The sequence below is a fragment of the Amphiprion ocellaris genome, unplaced genomic scaffold, assembly GCF_022539595.1.
Source record: "Amphiprion ocellaris isolate individual 3 ecotype Okinawa unplaced genomic scaffold, ASM2253959v1 Aocel_unscaffolded1, whole genome shotgun sequence".
NCBI lineage: Eukaryota > Metazoa > Chordata > Actinopteri > Pomacentridae > Amphiprion > Amphiprion ocellaris.
In genome coordinates this window covers 1-17,936 of record NW_026559255.1, presented here as the reverse complement: position 1 = coordinate 17,936, position 17,936 = coordinate 1, and the positions used below count along the sequence as shown (strand labels likewise).

The 17,936-nt window shown below is 38.6% G+C and overlaps 1 protein-coding gene and 1 pseudogene across 1 annotated transcript; both read right to left on the bottom strand.

Moving 5' to 3' along the window:
* Window positions 1–8,591: 8,591 nt before the first annotated feature.
* Window positions 8,592–13,688, bottom strand: LOC111568573 (tripartite motif-containing protein 16-like). Its single transcript, XM_055008740.1, has 2 exons — window positions 12,341–13,688; window positions 8,592–9,411 (listed from the first exon to the last, which is right to left on the bottom strand). The coding sequence occupies exons 1-2, from the start codon at window positions 13,625–13,627 to the stop codon at window positions 9,007–9,009; spliced, it is 1,692 nt and encodes a 563-aa protein (XP_054864715.1). The 5' UTR covers window positions 13,628–13,688; the 3' UTR covers window positions 8,592–9,006.
* Window positions 13,689–16,611: 2,923 nt separating this feature from the next.
* Window positions 16,612–17,785, bottom strand: LOC129348380 (E3 ubiquitin/ISG15 ligase TRIM25-like; annotated as a pseudogene).
* Window positions 17,786–17,936: the final 151 nt, after the last annotated feature.

The following is a 17,936-nucleotide window of genomic DNA, read 5'->3' as shown; positions in this document are numbered from 1 at the left end:
GCGACGTTGAAATAAATTTCGCTCAGGAACTACAGGGTGGGCCATAAGTTTCCATATATAGGAAAATGTATAATGTATATTTTTTATGCATTAGAAACCCTAGAAGATGCGTTTCACACTATCTCTGGGGACACTTGAAGGCCATGAAGGTGAAGATATGAGGACTTAAATCATCTCAAGGAAAGTATCACCAACGCCATTACAAGCAGAACTTCAACTGTGCTAATGCAATTTCATCAACAGTGGAAAACATGTATTAATATGTGTTTACAAAATCATCGTAATCATATATGGCACAATATAAAAACGGTTGTCCAACATAAAATGTTTATTGTTCCTATGTATGGAAACTTATGGCCCACCTATAGTTGGCTAGCAGAGCAGACAAATAGGTCATCACACGGCACTATAGGAGGAAGACAGCTTTTCTTACATTTGCTGGTTCTACGTCACATTGGACTGTGCTATATTCGCTTTCTTTCATTTGTGTTGTTGTTTTGGAACTTTCCATCCTTCATTATGCCTCCAAAGCGTAAGTCAGATTCTTCTGATGGCAGTAAGATTATGATTTTACTACTGTGTTAGCGAAGGTGAGTGTGAGTTCCGACTCACAGTAAAAATCACGTTATGTCGTGGCGTAGGAACGGAATTCCGACATAAGTCCAGGACCCCTGTACTTGCAGCCCTAATGCTGAAACGAGCATCCAATAATTCTCAGAGTTTTGCTGTGCTGGTTGAACAAACCAAGCAATTTGAAGATTTTATAGGAAATGGTAAGGCAGCCTTACAACGACCTGTCAACTGATCCAGTTTCAGATTATTTTACGTCCTTATTACTAGCAGAATCTTCTTTTGCATTCCACCTGCTAAATTTACGGACCACTCGTGCCTGAGCTCAGACTAACAATAAGTAACTCATCTCTGCAGCAGGACTTTACCATGAAGTCAGTAGTAATCATTCTGGCGGAGAGCCTAGTGTAACTCGATCGATGCATTCTGCTCTACAAATGTGCTGCGCTGGGATCAGCAGAGTCTCATTTCAAATGGGCGGACAGTATAGTAGCCACATCAACAGCCTGTGAAGATTACTCACATCGCTTTGGGAATATGGTTGTGCGTTTCATGCATATATTTGTAGCTTTGTGTGAATGCAAGTATATATACGTGTGTTATTACCCTTTATCAGAACCTCCCAGCTCTCCAGACATTTCATTTACAGTATATATGGATCACTGTCTGACAGCCCGGGTCTATATTAAACCTGTTTATTTCCATCCATCTCCCTGAATATTCCCCGAGCTGCAGCGGCATGAGATTCTCGTCTCCTCTCGTATACATTTCAGGTGTAATGGTCCTCTCCTTTTTACGAATGAGATGAGATCTGGCTGCCTGTCTGCCTTTATAATCCACCTGTCTGTCTGCCCACCTTTGCATTGTTCAGCAGAGACTGAAATCAATTTCACAACAACTGCAGCAGGACAGTAAAAGCAACAGCAGCTTTGAACCCTTTAAAAAAAAAACATCTAAAATCAGAACCATGAAGGTGATTCCCTTCATTTTTAATGTGGGGTTACAAAACAAAGAAGCTCCAGGACAATGACTTTCCAAAGACACAGTGAAAGCATTTTTACCTTAAAAAAATAAATAGTGAACATGTTTGCAGATGTTGTGGTTTAAAATTGAACAAAAGATAAAGTTAGACAAAGTGGGATGTGTGAAACAAATTAAAGAGCTAACAAAGATAAGATGAGGAGACCCAGCAGGTCAGCTGAAGTCATGAGTGCACTAAATAATCCTGTGTAAAGCGGCAACCCAGCGGAACTCTATGGAAGCCCATGAGTGCCCATATAAGGCATGAGACAGGAAGTTCATGTCCTCTCTACGTCTGCGCTCATGAGCTGAAACTCAGGGCACACTGAGCTAAGCAGAAATAATGCCAACCGAGCAGAAATAAAAGAGAGGAGGGGGGGTCCAACTTTGGGTACGATTACTTCATGGACATCCTGATTGGGTCTTAAGACGATGGGTTGTGGTTTTACAGGGCGGGAAGAGGTGTGTTTAGAAGACATTTGCATAGGTATAAAAGTTGATGCAATGCTTTGTTTCCGCAGTTTAAAATCTCAAGATTTTGCTCATGTTTGTTCTTACAGCCTCTGTATTGAATAAACATTATTGGCATCAGACTCTGAAGACTGCTTGGAAGATGCTTTCTTGGAAACTTTTTGAAGACTCCAAGTTTTGATCCAGAATTGATTTTTGACAATGTATGTGGCAAAGCTGCCTGATTACTGGCCCTTAGCAGGCAGACTGAGTCACAACACAGAGCCTTATCAGTTTGAGGATTGTCCGTGACGGTCTTTCTAAGAATACCTTTGAACCAGTGGAGGGTGTGGATAGTTTCATGCTTTAAGATGATTTGAGACACTTTAAAATCCGGATCCTATGAGTGTGCACTGCAAGAAACTGCTCATTTCCCTGTAAATGTTTATCAGAAGGAGGCACAGGGGAAGGAGTTTAAAAAAAAAAAAAAAGTGGATGTGCCACTTAATATTTAGCAGTAAGAGGGATTAGACAAAGAAAGAAGACAGGCCTGCATTAAAAGCTGGATTTGTCCAGAGAAACAATGAGGTTTTTATGGTCGAGGAGGGTCGTCTGACCACATATTTAACTTTTACAGTGAGAATTAATCCATCCCTTTGCGCTGTTTACTACCTAAAGTAAAGAAAGGCTTCATTGTACAGAGTGGATTAAATGAGCAACAGATAAACATAAAAAGAAGCAAGTCTATAAATTCTTCATATATTACGTAAAAACTAACTAGAACAACAGATTTGTAGATCTAGCCTTATTTAAGCTGACCGTGATCATTTCACCTTATTGCAATCATTTCCTTTCACCGATTTGAAAACAGCTCAATGAAACATAACAGAAATGTCATATTTCAATCACTGTTTTCACATCATTTTCCTTTCTTTGCACATCATCTTCTGCTGTGGTTTAATGGCACCAACTGTTTACCTCGAGGTGCTGAACTTCTAATACTCAACCGACTGCATTTCGATGAGCATCTATTGACATTAACATCAAGGATTTTATTTCAAAGCCAAACACCACATCGTTGCTGTGGACACATTTTGGTTTAAAGCCAAATGGAAAAAAATGGAGCTCAACAACTTGGAGGAGGCAATTTCTCAGATGTGCAGCAAAAAAGTGACATTCAAAGGCACCAATACCACTAATCTAAAACTAATAGAGGGGGTCCTCAACTTTTGCCGGAATTCCGTTCCTACGGTGCAACGATTTTCACCATAAGTTAGAACTCACATCTCCTACGCATCCCCTGTGTATGACACAGTGGTAAAATCATAATCTAGGAAATAAAAACACTGTAAAGTTCATTAATGTTTCACCCTTTTCTGAGTGTTTTATTATATCTGATTTTACTTTCATGGAGATGGCTTTCCTTTTCTTTGACGCACTGCCATCAGAAGAGTCTGACTTACCATAATGAAGGGCAGAAAGTTAGCAAATGTAGCACAATCCAAGGTGGCATGTAACAGGCGAATGTAAACAAACTCTCCTTCCTTGTATAGTGTGACGCGTGAGGACATATTCGTCCGCTCCGCTCGCCAACTACTTCCATGTAACCAGTTCAGACGTGACGATGAAATGCCATAGGTCGAGGACATCGTAAACCGAGGACCCCCTGTAGAGGCACAAAATGAAAAGACATTTAAATTATACTTTTTAAATTATATTTTACGGTTCGTTTTATGAATAGTAATTATATATAAATTATTAATCAAAATTCTGGCTCCTTTCCTGTAACCAAGTGGCTGGCAGTCGAGACTTGAATTTGAAAACTGTTTTGTATTTAAAGTAGAAAAACGGAAGCAACAACTTCCAAGGAGTGAGAATTCTGTCTGAGCATACATGTGCTCTGGCTTTGTGGCTTATAGAAACTAGTGCTGAACACTTTGGAGAAAATATCTGACATATCTGTGATATAATTTATGCTTGAGTTCAGTATTTACAATATAATAGATGTAATGTAAAACAACAAACCGCCGGGTCGGATGCCGTTGCCAGCTGCACAACTTAGAACTACTGATTGATTGTTCAGCCCAAATAGAAACAAAAAAACCCATTCAGCAGCTACAAAAAGTTTATTTTCTACATGAATTTGGCTATTATGAGTAAATGTTGAATTTCTTGAAGCTCTGATTCATGTCTCTGACTGGCTGTATGAATGTTGTACACAGGAGAAGTTATAGTACGGGAGCTATCACTAGCAAGATTAAAAATGCACAACAAGGGATGCCCCAATCCCATCTCAAGGCATTTTTCAATGGAGCAGCAACCTAAAGGTTTTTAGTTTTTCTGTTTGTGTCAAGCCGACTTACACAAAGAAAGCCTATGTCAGACTGTCTTTGTAGCTCAGTCTCTGATCTGCTAAACCAACACCGTAAACACGAGAAAAGTTGTGCTGGTTCAAATAGAAGCATCCTGTCCAGTTTAAAATCCCATTACAATTTATTGATTATAGGTCCGGGTCCGTATAGGATGAAGTCTGGGTCTGGACTCAGACCGCGGTCCACTAGTTCATGACCTTGGGTCTAGTATGTAGTGGATTAAACGAAGCCTCGATTCAAAGAATTTTGCCTCAAGGAATTTTAGTAATCGAATTAGTCGAATAAGTTGAGGAATCGTTTCAGCCCTAATCACAACCTGCCTGCACCACTATCATGATGTGTTTGAACCTTAAACTGGGGAAGTCTTTCACATTTTGGTTGGATTACAAATAGACACACATGAAATCTGGTGGCAGAACAAAAAGACACATAAAACTACTCTCATTTGAGTCTCTATTTCCAAAAATAACCTTCCTCTTCATTTTTCTACAGTTCAGTATAAAACTCATTTGAATTGTCTGTAGAAAACATCTGGGCTGTACTAACAAAGCATCTTATCTTTCCATTTCTATCGTCTGAGGTAAGCGTTTCTTTTTTTAGGGCCACAGACTTTCAACAGGCTTTCAATCGTTATAAAAGACAAAGCACATCTTATTGTCCTCCATGTTGCCTTTCCCTGTCTGTTCGCCAGCAGGCTCTACTTCAAACTAAACACTGTACTTCATTGTTTTTCTTGAGTTTCCTCCACAGACATCGGGGTCAAGCCTATCAAACAGTGAGAGGTTCCTTTGGTCATACATTCATTTAAAAAATAATAGCACTTTTTTTTCTACTTGCACACCTTATTTTTAAGGCTAAATTGTTGTCAACTGATGAAGTTCATCCATGAGCTACTAACAAAGATGGTTTGAGCAACTTTTAACAATGTAGGCAACAAATTTCTCAGGTATATATGGAATACCTGTTAAAATAATCACGTTTTGCATATATTGTTCATTCCTGACTTGTATTTATGTGTCAAGTAGTGAGGTGGCAACTTTTCATAAATACCTTATTGACAACAAAAGCACAATAAAATTGTTATGTTTATGTTTTCTAGTTTTTGTTTTCCATCCCAAGATGTCCAGTTTCTCCATCTTTTCACTTAATGTTTTTGTTTTTGAGAGAAATACTCTTTGAATGTTGAGGGTTTTTTTTAAACTTGGAGGGACATAAAGAGGAAAACAAACAAATGAGCATTTTGTGGCACCATAAAGTTGCTGATTTGGATTCCATTCACAAGCCTGTAGATATTTGTGGGAACACAACCTCCCCCAAAGAATAAGTTTTTTATGTCCTGAATAGTAAAACTAAAAAACTAAATGTTCACACTCGTCTTCTATCTAATCTTCTCTCTTGTACAACAACAATATTTATTATTATTATTATTATTATTATTATTATTATTATTATTATTATTATTATTATTATTGTTATATGTATTATTATTATTATTTATAATAGTGAAGCCTCCAGATTTAAATAAAGGTTAACTGATAACTAATATATTAAGAGCTATTAACTGAACTTTTAATAATAACTATTGACAAAGTTACTGTTGACAAAATTAAAATATATTTGGATTTCAGCAGCAATTCCAACATCATAAATGTCATATCTAACAAATCCTGCACATATATTTCCCATTTAAAAAGTGTACATTTGTATACAATCTTTATCTTTTCCATTACCAAAATTTTAATTAATTACTAGGAAGTCACCGAAAGGAAAAAACTTGACAAAACTATTCAGCAGAGAAACATTTCAGTGGTGGGAAAAAGATTTCGGACACCCTTAAAATTTTACTCAAACATTATCATGAAATATTTGTGGGCAAATCTTTTTTGTCTTTCAAAAGGTGTGGCTACATTAGACAGATACAAAGAAATACAAATTACATATTTTTGTTTAATCTTTACAAGAAAAACTAACAAAACTAAATTCTTGACAGTTTCCGTACATTAGTTGTCAACACTGGCGGCATCACAGTCAACAAATAATAGAGAATGTGTTCAAAACTGAGCAAAAAAATCAATAAATCATCACCTTAATATTTAGTAGTCCTGCCATTAGCATGCAGTAGAGCTCTAATCCTGGCTGGCATGTTCCCCACCAGCCTTTCACACTGTTGAGGGCTAATCTGGTCCCATTCTTCTTGAATTACTGCTTTTAATTTTTTGGTTTACATTTTGAAACAGACCTTTTGATAATCCACCACTGATTTTCAGCGGGGCTCATGTCCAGGATTGAGCTGGCCACTCTAAGATGTAGATACTGTGCTCCTGCAGCCACGTTCTACTGGCCCTGGATGTGTGGCAAGGGTCATTATCTGGTAGAAACATGTGCAGAACGGAGCAGGTGGGTTTGGACAATGGCACAATACTCATTGCCATATTGAACCTACATTGTTCATTTGTATTTGCACTAGTATGTCATATTTGCAATAGTATGTTGTGTTGTTTTTTTCGTTTTTTTCTTTTCATTTTATTTTTATTCTATGTTACTTGTTCTACATTTGTGTGTGTGTATATATATATATATATATATATATATATATATATATATATATTTAACCCTATTTGTTTATTTATGTTACTTATCTCTATTTTCTTGTTTTTTACTCAATTTTTTTACATCAAAAATTTTTTTAAAAAGGCTCTACATGCCTTTTTAAATTGCCCCCTGGGGACAAATAACGTTTTCTGAATCTGAATCTGAATATTTGGCAGAGTTCAAGGTGCCATCACAGACAGTGAGATGACCAACACCAACAGCACTCATGTACCCCCAAACCATGATACTGCCTCCACCATGCTTGACAGCAGGTACTGTACATGCTGGAGATAATGCTTGGCCTAGCCTTCTGCATACCCTCACATTAGTAGGAGGAAGATAAAGCTGGAAACTGGACTCATCTGACCACAGAATCTTCTTCCAGTTCCTGGCTGTCCAGTTCTTGTGTACTTGGGTCCAACGACGCCGGGCTAACCTCTGACTCTCTTTGATCAGGGGCTTCTTGACAGCCTTGTAGGACCTTAAGCCATGATCTAAACGTCGACCATGTACAGTGTAGGTGGAACACTGGACATCAGTTTGGTTTGACCACTGCTGCTGAAGTTCCTGTGGCGTCATTCGGTGGTTGTTGTATCAGGATTTCTTGCTGAAGAAGCTCCTGGACACGCAGATTGATTTTGGTTTATTTTCCAAGTTGTTGGTTGTCTGTATTTCTGCAGAGTGTATCCAACTGCTGAAGGACTGCGTCTGCACTTCCTGGCTATCTGGCAGCAGCTGTACCCTTCCTGGCTGAGAATCTGTATCTTCAGGCATGTTTCCTGTATTAGGTTCCTTGTTTTAGTTGTTTTTGTCTCTGAAGAACTTTCAAATGTGCTGGCTTTTTATAGGCACAAAGTACCGCAACAAAAATTGTGTCTTTTAATAAAAAGCATGAACTTGGACTCCCAGATAGCTCAACTGATTGAGGGGGCGACCCATAAACAGGGGCTACAGTCCCCCGATACAGCGGCCTGGGTTTGATTCCGGCTCATGGCCCTTTACTGCATGTCTTGGCCCCATTCTTCTCCCTACTTTCCTGTCTGCATCTCCACTATGTCTGACTGAAAAAGGCTATAAAAAAGCATGACTTTCATTGTTGGATTGTTGGTACGAAAATGACCCAGTGCTCAAAATTTCTTATGTATTTATATGGAACCAATCAATTTTAAGATTTTAATGGCTTTTTTAGGATTTGTTTAGTATTTTTGGCTGACTGTACGGAAAGAAATTACACTTGAAGACCTAAGAGTGATTCTTCATGCAGTATTTCACAAATGCATGGGGGGTCCAAAAACTTTCTTCTACAACTATATAGTAAATTTTGTTAAAAGTTCAAGTGGAAATCTGCACTTCAACCATGCATATGGTGAATTCTGCATGTCTGGACCTTGTAGAAGAAAGACTGTCATATTGCAAACAAATTACCAGGTTAGGGATACAATAATCATATCAATGTATGAGACACGCAGAAATGACAGAATCCTGGCTCTGTTCAATTAGTGCCATTTACTGTCATTTATTTGAAGATTAACATGAAGCTGAATCACAAGTTTGTCAACAATCTACAAATGAAACAGCCCCACAAAATTAAAAATCACCACATCAGTATAATAAAATGACAACTGATTGGAATAAAATATAACCATATTTAGCCAGAAAATCAACCATGAAATACAAATTCTGTACACATGTCTGATGTGTGTCAGGACGCAACAACTGAATCCCGTTTATTCACTGAGAGCACAAACTACATCTGGCCTGGAAAAATCTACCAAAATTTACATTCATTTTTTTGGTAAAGAAAGTTGGAAGAAAGTCAAAGACGAGCTGAAGAAGAAATGAGAAGATAAACAAGTTCTGACAGTCACTGTTTGATTGACAGTTGATCTCTGTGCAGAGTAGAAATAAAACAACAATGAGCTGTGAGCAACAATGATGGAGACTAAATGAGTGAAAGAATCAAAGACACAATCAGACTCACTGCACCTTCAGTTACCTCTGTCTACTTCAGTTTACACAACTCAGCACTTGATCCAGACCAAGGAAGCCAATCATAAATCCTGAGTCCAGCATGTATCTGCTGAGTGAATGTGGTCTGGACTCTGTGGAGGAGAGTCATGGTTTCAGAGACGCTGTAGAAGGACAGAATACCTGCACTGTGATCCAGGTAAACTCCAACTCTGGAGGACTGAGGATCTGAGACGGGAGTTTGGATGTTGTTGTACCTAAATTCATAATACTTTTGGTAACAGCATAATGCCCAAGATTTGTCATTGTTTCCAAATACACATTCATTCCAGCTTCCTGCTCTGCTGATATTCTTGTATGCTACTGCTACATAAACTCCTCTTCCTCTCCACTCCACCTCCCAGTAACAACGTCCAGTCAGACTCTCTCTACTCAGGACCTGATAACATCCAGTGAATCTGTCTGGATGATCAGAATAAGACTGTGGTTGATCCATAAATGTTACTTTTCTGTTCCCTTCAGATAATACCAGATAATACCAGAAGAACATAAAAATGATATCTTTCTATTGTCATTTCTGTTATTTTTCAGCTGTCACATATTTAAATTAAAAAAAACATCTGTTCTGACCATAGGTAATACATATTCAGACATTTTCAGGATTTTCACCCTTTAAATGTAATTTTATTTTAATGTCACTATCATTTAGTTTCTTTCAGTATAAAAAGAAACACAAAAAAATAAATTAATAAACTTAAAAAAAATCTAATATTTCTTATATAATTAGTGCTAAGAGGTATTTTATTCTCATCACAGTGTGGGATACATCAATGAAATTTTTTTCCCATGCATCGTTATTGTTGTTTTATGCTTCATCAATTTAAAAAAAAAAAACCAAAACTATTTCTGTTGTCCAGTTTGTTTAGATAATGTTACTGTTGGTTTGCATGTTAATGAAAAACACATAAAATGAATTATAATTGAAAAATACTTGGTGGGAAGTGAAAAAAAATTCACACAACCAAAAATATATCACTTGATATTTACACAATTCCATCAATGACCAAACTCAGACACAGGGTCCTAAGAGAAAAAAAAATCAAACAAAAACATTCAAATAATTTTTAAATTTTCACTTAGATTGTAAGAAATATTCAATAATTTTAAAGGTTTTAACTATTTAAATACCTGTTTAGATGATGCCACTGTTGTTTTTGATGACAAAAAAATTGCAAAAAATGAAGCAATTTACACATAAGAGTTTTTTTTTTTGATAATCACAGTGTGGAATACGTCAGTGAGCAATAAATCAAGTTTTAGGGATTATTATTATTGTTGTTGTTGTTACAATAACAACAATTATTACTATTATTGTAATAATAATCATAAAAACAACTGAGATTTTACTTAAAGGAAAAATCTGATAAAGCTATTCAGCACAATAAGAATATAGTAAGTTTTGGTAAAATAAGACAGTTTCTGATACAACTGAATGGCCACTAAAACCTTTAATACACTTTACAGAAGAACAAATAACAACATCAAGAACTGATGAGTTCATTTCAAACACAAAAAGTCCAGAAAACAATGAAAGAATCTTAAATTCAGCTCTAGATCTGACAGATATCCAGTGCAGAGACTTTAAATCAGGGTAATGTCTGCTCTCCTTCTGGTCGCAGTCTGAACTCTTACTGCCCAGTTTTGAAGCAGTTCAAGTGGAAATCTGCACTTCAACCATAAAAGTGTTGAATTCTTCATGACTGGACCTTTTTCAGTAGATAAACTGTCATACTGCAAACAAATTACCAAGTCAGTCATAAAATAACCATTTAAATGTATAATTTAAGCATCAAAAATAGAATCCAGATGTCGTTCATTTATTGTCATTTATTTGCAGATCAATGTGAAGCTGAATCACAGGTTTATCAACAGTCTAGAAACAAAACAAACCAACAAAATTAAAAACCACCACATCAGTAGAATAAAATGACTACTGACTGTAATAAAGTACAATAATATTTTCCCAAAAATTCAACCATGAAATACAAATTCTGTACATATATCTCTGTCAAAGAAAAATTAAGTGCACATTTGAAAAAAAAAAAAAAACAAAAGCTGAGTTTTCCATCACCTCAGCTGGTTCCCTAAATGCATCACTAACACGGGATTGAAAAAACATGAATTCAAATGTGAGGAAAAAAAAGACAAGACTCAGAAACACCTTAAAAGTCACTAACTGGTACATTTTCATGCAGCTTTTAAATTCGAAAATTGCTTATGAGATGATAAAATGTGAAAAAATAAAGCAGGAATTTCATGAGTTCATGTCTGAATCTGACACAGATGCACATTTTCTGTTTGTTGATGTTTAAATATTTCACCTTTAAAAACTGTGTCATTCAGTGGATCAGTGACGAGTCAGAAAACTTGTCAGGATCAACATAAACCTCCATCAAACATCACTTATTGTGTCCTGATGCTTTAAAATGAGACTCAACATGTTGCTGTTTTCACACTGAACCAACACCAGCCTCATGGTGAAGTTTCACCTTCATGAAAATCAACATCACAACACATGAAACCACCTCAAGTCCACAACGATACAACATCTGTTGTCTGATGTGTGTCAGGACTCAACAAAACGTCTACACACCCAAACTGGATCAAATCACAGTTTCTACTTGTTGGTCCTGTGGAATAAATCCTCTTTACTGACTGAGAGCACAAACTACATCTGAGCTGGAAACATCAGGAAAAATGAAAGTCATTTGTTAGTGAAGAAAGTCAAAGATGAGCAGAAGAAGAAATGAGAAGATAAACAAGTTCTGACAGTCACTGTTTGATTGACAGTTGATCTCTGTGCAGAGTAGAAATAAAACAATGAGCTGTGAGCAACAATGATGGAGACTAAATGAGTGAAAGAATCAAAGACACAATCAGACTCACTGCACCTTCAGTTACCTCTGTCTACTTCAGTTTACACAACTCAGCACTTGATTAACACTTGACCACCATTAACCAAAAGTCCAGCATGTATCTGCTGAGTGAATGTGGTCTGGACTCTGTGGAGGAGAGTCATGGTTTCAGAGACGCTGTAGAAGGACAGAATACCTGCACTGTGATCCAGGTAAACTCCAACTCTGGAGGACCAAGGACCTGAGATGGGAGTTTGGATGTTGTTGTACCTAAATTCATAACTGTTTTGGAAACAATGTAATGCCCAAGATTTGTCATTATATCCAAATACACATTCAGTCCCAACTGCCTGCTCTGCTGATATTCTTGTATGCTACTGCTACATAAACTATTGCTCCTCTCCACTCCACCTCCCAGTAACAACGTCCAGTCAGACTCTCTCTACTCAGGACCTGACACCATCCAGTGAATCTGTCTGGATGATCAGAATAAGACTGTTGTTGATCCGTAAATGTTACTTTTCTGTTCCCTTCAGATAATACCAGCTTTCTCTGTGCTGTGTTTGGATCCAGAGTGATTTGACGTGAATATTTCAAGAATCCAGCTCTGGTCTTTGGCTCTGCTTGTGAATCTGACAGTGAAACATCCACTTGAGTCCCTGTCAGTGAGATGTTTGTCCATGTGTCCCTCACAATGTCCTGTAGATGATCTCTGAGCTCTGACACAGCTGCTGTCACCTCCTCAAAGTGTCTCAGAGGATGGATGTTGATGCTGGATGAGTGTGTGGACTCACTGAGTGCTGACACTGAGGGGTAGTTGTGGAGAAACTGGTTGTGATCCTCTGTGTGTGAGAGCTGCTTCAGCTCAGCATCTTTCCTCTTCAGATCTCTGATCTCCTGCTCCAGCTTCTCCTTCAGCTCTTTGACTCCACTCACTTCAGTCTCCTGCTGGGATCTGATCTGCTGCTCCACATCTCGGCCTGTTTTCTGGATGAGATGGATCATGTGGGTGAACATCTCCTCACTGTCCTCCACTGCTTTATCAGCAGAGCCATTGATGGCCTCCAGCTGCTGTTGGAGCAGCTTCACATCTTTCTCTCTGTCCTGGATTCTCTGCTGGATGTTTTGTCGACTCACCTCCAGCTCTCTCTGCCTCTCCGTCCTTTCTGCTGCAGCTGAGACTGTGTCGTGGCCTTTATGTTCATCCACAAAGCAGAGGTAACAGATAGACTGCTGATCAGTGCGGCAGAACATCTTCTTCACCTCATCGTGATGAGAGCAGATGTTCTCCTGGAGCTTCTTGGAGGGCTCCACCAGCTGGTGTTTCTGGAATGGAGGTGAATCATAGTGAGTCTGAAGGTGTTTCTCACAGAAAGAGGCCAGACAGACTAAACAGGACTTGAAGGCTTTCAGTTTCCTCCCAGTGCAGACATCACAGGACACATCTTCATCTCCAGCATAGCAGTGATCAGCAGCAGCAGCTTGGAGTCCAGTCTTCTTCAGCTCCTCCACTAAAACTGCTAACAAGATGTTTTTCTCCAGGACAGGCCTCGGTGTGAAGATCTTCCTGCACTGAGGGCAGCTGTAGATTCTCTTCTCATCCTCTCCATCCCAGTGGGCTTTAATACACTTCATGCAGTAGCTGTGTCCACAGGAAAGAGTCACCGGATCCTTCAGTAGATCCAGACAGATGGAACAAGAGATTGTTTCTCGGTCCAGCTGAACTCCTTTCTCAGCCATCTCTCCTGTCACTAACAGCGACTGTGTGAGTTTCACTTCCTCCTTCCTGAAACTAGTCTGATCTCTGATCTACAAATCACGTGTTCCTGCAGTGAACGGGGCCTGTCAGATCTTCTACGTCACCACATGTTGGTTCCACCCATGTTCACAGTGCAGATCTGAAGGGGAGGAAACCAGGAAATATGTGGACAGACTGGAGCTGCTGTGTTTGGTAGCAGGAAGAAGAGGAGAGTTATCAGACTGAGATTCATTCCAGGAAGAAGAGAGAGACGCTGAGTGTTGAACCTTTTCACAGCAGAGATCATTTCTTATTTAACCCTCAGATGGCAGTTTGAAAAATTTACAGATTTCCTGAATGATAAAAATCTGCTCATCAAAAATACTGCAATGAAAATATTATATATTAAGATTATTGACTGAATCACTTTTTAACCAACAACGATTCTGATCAAAACTGACAAATTTAACCCTTTACATGTCAGTTTGTTTAGATAATGTCACTGTTGGTTTGTATGTTAATGAAAAACACATAAAATGAATTATAATTTAAAAATACTTGGTGGGAAGTGACAAAAATTCTTTTGATTATAACAACCAAAAATTTATCACTTGATATTTACATAATTCCCATCAATGACCAAACTCAGACACAGAGTCCTAAGAGCAAAAAAAAAAATTGAACAAAAACATATTTAAATAATTTTTCAATTTTCACTTAGATTGTATTTATTTTTTTATTCATGCTAACTTTAGTCATGATCATGAGCAAGAAATATTCATTAATTTTCAAGGTTTTAACTATTTAAATGCCTGTTTAGATGATGCCACTGTTGTTTCTGATGATGAAAAATGAAAAAAATGAAGCAATTTACACATAAGAGTTGATAAGATTTTTTTTGGATGATCACAGTGTGGAATACATCAGTGAGAAATAAATCAAGTTTGAGGGATTATTATTATCATTGTTGTTGTTACAATAGTAACAATTATTACTGTTACTGTAATAATAATCATAAAAACAACTGAGATTTTACTTAAAGGAAAAATCTGATAAAGCTATTCAGCACAATAAGAATATAGTAAGTTTTGGTAAAATAAGACAGTTTCTGATACAACTGAATGGCCACTAAAACCTTTAATACACTTTACAGAAGAACAAATAACAACATCAAGAACTGATGAGTTCATTTCAAACACAAAAAGTCCAGAAAACAATGAAAGAATCTTAAATTCAGCTCTAGATCTGACAGATATCCAGTGCAGAGACTTTAAATCAGGGTAATGTCTGCTCTCCTTCTGGTCGCAGTCTGAACTCTTACTGCCCAGTTTTGAAGCAGTTCAAGTGGAAATCTGCACTTCAACCATAAAAGTGTTGAATTCTTCATGACTGGACCTTTTTCAGTAGATAAACTGTCATACTGCAAACAAATTACCAAGTCAGTCATAAAATAACCATTTAAATGTATAATTTAAGCATCAAAAATAGAATCCAGATGTCGTTCATTTATTGTCATTTATTTGCAGATCAATGTGAAGCTGAATCACAGGTTTATCAACAGTCTAGAAACAAAACAAACCAACAAAATTAAAAACCACCACATCAGTAGAATAAAATGACTACTGACTGTAATAAAGTACAATAATATTTTCCCAAAAATTCAACCATGAAATACAAATTCTGTACATATATCTCTGTCAAAGAAAAATTAAGTGCACATTTGAAAAAAAAAAAAAACAAAAGCTGAGTTTTCCATCACCTCAGCTGGTTCCCTAAATGCATCACTAACACGGGATTGAAAAAACATGAATTCACTGACACAGATGCACATTTTCTGTTTGTTGATGTTTAAATATTTCACCTTTAAAACTGTGTCATTCAGTGGATCAGTGATGAGTCAGAAAACTTGTCAGGATCAACATAAACCTCCATCAAACATCACTTATTGTGTCCTCGATGCTTAAACATGAGACTCAACATGTTGCTGTTTTCAACACTGAACCAACACCAGCCTCATGGTGAAGTTTCACCTTCATGAAAATCAACATCACAACACATGAAACCACCTCAAGTCCACAACGATACAACATCTGTTGTCTGATGTGTGTCAGGACTCAACAAAACGTCTACACCACCCAAACTGGATCAAATCACAGTTTCTACTTGTTGTCCTGTGGAATAAATCCTCTTTACTGACTGAGAGCACAAACTACATCTGAGCTGGAAACATCAGGAAAAATGAAAGTCATTTGTTAGTGAAGAAAGTCAAAGATGAGCAGAAGAAGAATGAGAAGATAAACAAGTTCTGACAGTCACAGTTGGGTTGACAGTTGATCTCTGTGCAGTGTAGAAATAAACAATGAGCTGTGAGCAACAATGATGGAGGACTAAATGAGTGAAAGAAATCAAAGACACAATCAGACTCACTGCACCTTCAGTTACCTCTGTCTACTTCAGTTTACACAACTCAGCACTTGATCCAGACCAACAAATGCTGAATCCCAGCATGTATCTGCTGAGTGAATGTGGTCTGGACTCTGTGGAGGAGAGTCATGGTTTCAGAGACGCTGTAGAAGGACAGAATACCTGCTCTGTGATCCAGGTAAACTCCAACTCTGGAGGACTGAGGATCTGAGACGGGAGTTTGGATGTTGTTGTACCTAAATCCATAATTCTTTTGGGACAATATAATGCCCAAGATTTGTCATTATACTCCAAATACACATTCAGTCCCAACTGCTGCTCTGCTGATATTCTTGTATGCTACTGCTACATAAACTCCTCTTCCTCTCCACTCCACCTCCCAGTAACAACGTCAGTCAGACTCTCTCTACTCAGGACCTGAAAACACTCAGTGAATCTGTCTGGATGATCAGAATAAGACTGCTGTTTGACGTGTAAAAATGTTACTTTTTCTGTTCCCTTCAGATAATACCAGCTTTCTGTGTGCTGTGTTTGGATCCAGAGTGAATTTGACGTGAATATTTCAAGAATCCAAGGCCTCTGGTCTTTGGCTCTGCTTGTGAATCTGACAGTGAAACATCCACTGAGTCCCTGTCAGTGAGATGTTTGTCCATGTGTCCCTCACAATGTCCTGTAGATGATCTCTGAGCTCTGACACAGCTGCTGTCACCTCCTCAAAGTGTCTCAGAGGATGGATGTTGATGCTGGATGAGTGTGTGGACTCACTGAGTGCTGACACTGAGGGGTAGTTGTGGAGAAACTGGTTGTGATCCTCTGTGTGTGAGAGCTGCTTCAGCTCAGCATCTTTCCTCTTCAGATCTCTGATCTCCTGCTCCAGCTTCCTCCTTCAGCTCTTTGACTCCACTCACTTCAGTCTCCTGCTGGGATCTGATCTGCTGCTCCACATCTCGGCCTGTTTTCTGGATGAGATGGATCATGTGGGTGAACATCTCCTCACTGTCCTCCACTGCTTTATCAGCAGAGCCATTGATGGCCTCCAGCTGCTGTTGGAGCAGCTTCACATCTTTCTCTCTGTCCTGGATTCTCTGCTGGATGTTTTGTCGACTCACCTCCAGCTCTCTCTGCCTCTCCGTCCTTTTCTGCTGCAGCTGAGACTGTGTCGTGGCCTTTATGTTCCTCCACAGAGCAGAGATAACAGATAGACTGCTGATCAGTGCGGCAGAACATCTTCTTCACCTCATTGTGATGAGAGCAGATGTTCTCCTGGAGCTTCTTGGAGGGTTCACCAGCTGGTGTTTCTGGAATGGAGGTGAATCATAGTGAGTCTGAAGGTGTTCTCTCACAGAAAGAGGCCAGACAGACTAAACAGGACTTGAAGGCTTTCAGTTTCCTCCCAGTGCAGACATCACAGGACACATCTTCATCTCCAGCATAGCAGTGATCAGCAGCAGCAGCTTGGAGTCCAGTCTTCTTCAGCTCCTCCACTAAAACTGCTAACAAGATGTTTTTCTCCAGGACAGGCCTCGGTGTGAAGATCTTCCTGCACTGAGGGCAGCTGTAGATTCTCTTCTCATCCTCTCCATCCAGTGGGCTTTAATACACTTCATGCAGTAGCTGTGTCCACAGGAAAGAGTCACCGGATCCTTCAGTAGATCCAGACAGATGGAACAAGAGATTGTTTCTCGGTCCAGCTGAACTCCTTTCTCAGCCATCTCTCCTGTCACTAACAGCGACTGTGTGAGTTTGACTTCCTCCTTCCTGAAACTAGTCTGATCTCTGATCTACAAATCACGTGTTCCTGCAGTGAACGGGGCCTGTCAGATCTTCTACGTCACCACATGTTGGTTCCACCCATGTTCACAGTGCAGATCTGAAGGGGAGGAAACC

Excerpts from the sequence above, each read along its gene's own strand:
- LOC111568573 (XM_055008740.1), bottom strand. The coding sequence starts at position 13,627 with ATGGCTGAGAAAGGAGTTCAGCTGGACCGAGAAACAATCTCTTGTTCC. Across the intron at positions 9,412-12,340 it reads GATTCACTGGATGGTGTCAG|GTCCTGAGTAGAGAGAGTCT; the intron begins GTCCTGAGTAGA and ends GGATGTTATCAG.